Raw genomic sequence first — 5,086 nt, 5'->3', positions numbered from 1 at the left:
TTAAAATAAGAAGATTAATTTTTAAATAGAAAGATTAATTTTCTAGCAAAAAATACAATTCTTAATTGAAGCAGACAAATTTTCAACCAAATAGTTGAATTTTTGACTGAAAAAAAAAATTTTCAACCAAAAATGGAATAGTAACATTTTTTTTTAAAGAAAATTTAACTTTAAACCAAAAATAAGAGTTTTTGACTAAAACAATGAATCTTCAACTGAAAAAGTTGAATTTTCAAACCAAAAAGATGAGTTTTAAAATAAGAAGATTAATTTTTAAATATAAAGATTAATTTTCTAGCAAAAAATACAATTCTTAATTGAAGCAGACAAATTTTCAACCAAATAGTTGAATTTGAACTAAAAAAAATTGCAACCAAAAATAGAATAGTAACATTTTTATCTTAATAAAATTAACTTTAAACCAAAAATAAGAGATTTTAACTAAAAAAATGAATATTCAACTAAAACAGTTGAATTTTCAAAGCAAAAACATGAATTTTAAAATAAAAAATTAAGTTTTAAATAAAAAGATTAGTTTTATACCAAAAAATACCATTTTTAATTGAAGCAAGCAAATTTCAAACCAAATAGTTCAATTTTCGGCTAAAAAAATAATAACTTTCAACCAAACAGAGAAGATTAAGTTTTAAATAGAAAGATTAATTTTCTAGCAAAAAATACAATTTTTAATTGAAGAGAGCAAGTTTCAAACTAAATAGTTGAATTTTTGACTAAAAAAAAATATAATTTTCAACCAAAAATGGAATAGTAACATTTTTATTTTTTAAAAAATTAACTTTAAACCAAACATAAGAGATTTTAACTAAAAAAATGAATATTCAACTAAAATAGTGGAATTTTCAAAGCAAAAAGATGAATTTTAAAATAAAAAAATTAGGTTTTAAATAAAAAGATTAATTTTCTACCAAAAAAATACCATTCTTATTTGAAGCAGACAAATGTTCAACCAAATAGTTGAATTTTAACTAAAAAAAAAATTCAACCAAAAATAGAATAGCATTTTTAGTTAAAAAAAACTAATTTTAAATTAAACATAAAAGTTTTTTAATAAAACAATGAATATTCAACTTAAACGGTTGAATTTTCAAACAAAACAAAAAGAATTTTTACTAAAAAAGATGTTGACAACCAAAATTAAAATTATTAAATTTAAAATTAAAAAAAAAATGTTTCAACTACAACTATTGAATTTTCAATCGAAATCATTTTTATTTTTAGTAACAAAATAACTTAAAAAAAAAAAATTTTTTTTTAAATAGTTACACTTGCAAACAAAGTCACCAATTTTCGAATAGAATTGTACATTTTTAACTGGAATAGTTCAATTTTAAACCAGAAAGATGAATTTTTGACTGAAATGAATCTTTAACAAGAATAAATGAATTCTCTATCAAAAAGATTAATTTTTAACCAAAAAAATTAATTTCTACCAAAAAAAAAAAAAGAATTTTCAACTAAAAAGGATAATTTTTCAACCAAAAATTAAATAATGTAATTTCTAATAAAAAAAATGAATGGGCAAACAAAGAGATGAATTTTTAACTAAAATAGTGGAATATTCGATAGAAATAATAGTTAAATTTTCAGTCAGAAACCAAATTTTCAACCAGAAAACATCTAAAGAAAAAACCATTTTTTAATCAAATATCTCATTTTTCAACCAATGAAATGAATTTTTAATTGAAACGATGAACCTTAAAAATTAATAGTTTTTAAACAAAAGAGTATAATTTAAAACAAATAATTTTTTTTATAACCTGAAAGATTAATTCTCAACTAAAATGAGAAACATTTAACTAGAATATTTGTATTTTTAACCGAAAAGAAGAATTTTTTAACAAGAAGATTAGCTTTAAAAAAATGATTATTTTGTACCAAGAAGAAAATTGATTTTTTAATAAAATACGTGAATTTTCAACGAAATAGTTGAATAGAAAAAATGAAATAGGTAAATTTTCAACTAAAATGATTAAATCAGACTTTTAACAAAATGCATGCATTTTCAAAAAATTAGTTAAATTTTTAATTGAAAAATGATTTTTCAACCAAATAGTTCAATTTTCGACCAAAAATATAAATTTTTAATCACTAAGATTAATTTTTTTTACCAAAAAACAAGAAGTGCTTAATATTGTTAATTGACTTTCAACTAAAAAATGTTATTTGATGATCAAATTTATTCTTGTTTTCTCTGTTTTCAACCAAAAAGTTAAATTTTCGATCAAAAAGATCAATTTTTAACCAAGAAGATTAATTATTTACCAACCAACAAGAATTCTTAAGTATTGCTCATTGACTTAAATAGAGTCCAACAAGAAAAATCCAATTATTTGTTGCTGAGCTAATTTTTTTGTTTGGATAATCTACTATTATATTTTGGTTAGGAATTTATCTTCTTGTTCAAAATTTTTTTATTTTGATCAAAATTTAATCATACTTTGATCAAAATGTAAATATTTGGTTAAAAATGTATCCTTTTTGGTTGAAAAATCGTCTTTTTGGATCGAAAATTCAATTATTTGGTTGGAAATGAACTTTTTTGTTGAAAATTTAATCATTTGGTCGAAATTGTGTTTTCTTGTTGACCAAGAAATTTTTCTGGGTTCAAAATTCATCCCTTTTGGTAGAAATTTATTTATTTTGTTTGTAATATCAGCAATTCATTTTTTTAAAGATTAATTTCTTGTGTTGAAAATTCAATTCTTACTGGTCTGAAATTAAAATATTTTTGATTGAAACATCAACTATTGCAATTTTTTATGAGAGTTTATCTTCTTTGTCGAAAATTTAACAATTTTTTTAACAACATTTTGTTATTTGGTAACTCATATTTTTTGTTTAGAAATTAATATTTTTTGTTAAAAAATCATTCTTTTTAGTTAAAAATTTAACTATTTCGTTGAGTGTTCACCACATTTTTTGAAAATTTATTTTTTTAAAGATTTATTATTTTATTTGAAAATTCATTTCTTTGGTTGGAATTTAACTAATTTCCTGAAAATTCAAAATTTTTTTTAAGAACTTGTCCTTTTTGTTTAAAACTCCTTTTGGCTTTAAAATTCAATAAATTAATAGAAAATTCAAGTATATTAAAAAAAATCACTTTCCTAAATTGCAAATTTAGTTATTGCAGTTTTGGTTAAAAAGTCATATTTTTTAAACTAAAAATTCAACTATTTGGTTGAAAATTCGTCTTTTTCGTTAGAAAATTAATATTCTTTCTTAAAAATTCTTCTGTCTTATGTGTAGAAAATCAAATCTTTTGACTAAAAATGTAACTTTTTGGTTGAAAATAAATCTGTTTTGGTTAAGAATTTAAATATTTTACTGTGGATGCGTCTTAATTCGTTCAATTATATATTTTTTAAATCCTTTTTTTAGTTGGAATGTCAAATTTAATATTTTTCATTTAAAATTTATCTTTTTAGGTTTATAATTCAACAGCTCCGTTCAAAGTTGAAAATATTTTTAAAAAATTCATAATTTTAGTCGAAAATTCATCTTTTTGGTAGAAAATTGAACTACTTTCTTTAGGTTCACCTTTTCGGAGGAAAAAATTAATTTTTTAACTGAAAATTTAACTATTTCGTTAATAATGAAAAAGTTCGGGTTGAAAATACAGCTGTTTTGTATCGAAAATTCCTGTTTTTGTCATGGAAATTCGTTTTTTTTTTGTCAGTTTAAAATTATTTCACTATTTGGTTCGAAATTTCTGTAGTTTGTTCAAAATTCTTATTTTTTAGTAGAAAAATAATATTATATTATTATATAATTAATAATAATTTAGTAGACAAAAAATGTATTAAAAATTCAACTTTTTGCTTAAAAAATTATGTATGTTGTTTAAAACTTATTTTGTGGGATAAAAACTAATTTTTGAAACTTCAAATATAATTATTTGACTGAAAATGAACTTGTTTGTTGAAAATTCGTCTTTTTGTCTTAAAAATTCAATAATTTGTTAGAAAATGAAACTATTTTCTAGATTATTCTTTTTTTATATTAGACATTATTTTTTTCAGTGAAAATTTAATTGTTCAATTTTTTGGTTAAATGTTGATACTTTTAGTTTAAAAAATTCTTTATTCGATTCAAAATGTATATAATTAATTGAAAATCTTTTCTTTTTTTTTGGGTAGAAAATTAATCTTCTTGGTTGAAAATTTCTCTTTCTGGTTTCAAATGTAATTATTTGTTTGAAAATTCATCTGTATTTAAGAAAGCTCCTCTTTTTAGTTTTAAAATTCTACTTTCTATTTCAAAATTTATGTATTTTGTTCAGAATTAATCTATTATAAAAGAAAATTTAACTTCTTGGTTGAAAATTCATCTTTTTTGACTTGAAAATTTTTCTTCTTTTGCTTCATTTAAACTATTTCTGATTTAAAATGAAAATCTTCCCTCCTGAAAGTATCAATTACTATATTTTATTTTGTGAGTGAACTTGTTTAAAAATTGAACAACTTTCTTAATTAATAAAAAAAAAAAATCTTACAATATTCAGTGTTTCCCTCGACGTCCTTCTTTGATAAAAATGCTCTCACATTATTGATTCCAGTCTCAATGACATATCCGTGATCCTCAATGCTGCCTACCGTGCAGACAATTTTGGAACCCTTCGATAAGAAATTGGCACTTAAATTTTGGTTGACCAGACTCGATTCCAAGGATAAGGTGACTCGCCATCTTTCATCTTCATCCAGAGCTTTCACATAAGCAACGACATAATCCCCTGCCGTGTACAGCTCCGGCAGGGACTTGAAATCGGAGAGTGAATCGCTTTTCGAATTGACTATGCTCTGCAGCAAATTCGTGTAAGATTCACTGATATCTGTGACCTTGACTCGGCCACCTAAACGGCCTGGTAGAGAAACGATCAAATCGTAATCTGTTGCTTCATGAACTCTTCCTAATATCACCATCCCTTGGCACAAGGTTGAATACGTCAGGGACTGGGCTGCGGATGCGACAAGAACATCATCCACGTGATCTTTATTTTTTGAACCCTTTTTTGCGCGTGCTTTTTTTGCCTTTATGGGATTATTTTTTTCGAATAGTAACTGAA

The 5,086-nt window shown here is 22.7% G+C and overlaps 1 protein-coding gene across 1 annotated transcript in view; it reads right to left on the bottom strand.

Moving 5' to 3' along the window:
* Window positions 1–5,086, bottom strand: part of LOC117175923 (protein RRP5 homolog) — a 14,870-nt gene that overhangs the window by 9,344 nt on the left and 440 nt on the right. Inside the window, exon 2 of the mRNA XM_033365771.1 lies at window positions 4,517–5,081. Within this exon, the coding sequence (XP_033221662.1) occupies window positions 4,517–5,081 (565 nt within the window). The remainder of the gene's footprint in view (window positions 1–4,516; window positions 5,082–5,086) is intronic.

The sequence above is a fragment of the Belonocnema kinseyi genome, chromosome 7 (assembly GCF_010883055.1).
Source record: "Belonocnema kinseyi isolate 2016_QV_RU_SX_M_011 chromosome 7, B_treatae_v1, whole genome shotgun sequence".
In the NCBI taxonomy this organism is placed as follows: Eukaryota; Metazoa; Arthropoda; class Insecta; order Hymenoptera; family Cynipidae; genus Belonocnema; species Belonocnema kinseyi.
Note: the sequence above shows the minus strand (reverse complement) of the source record. Positions and strands in the feature narration are given on the sequence as shown.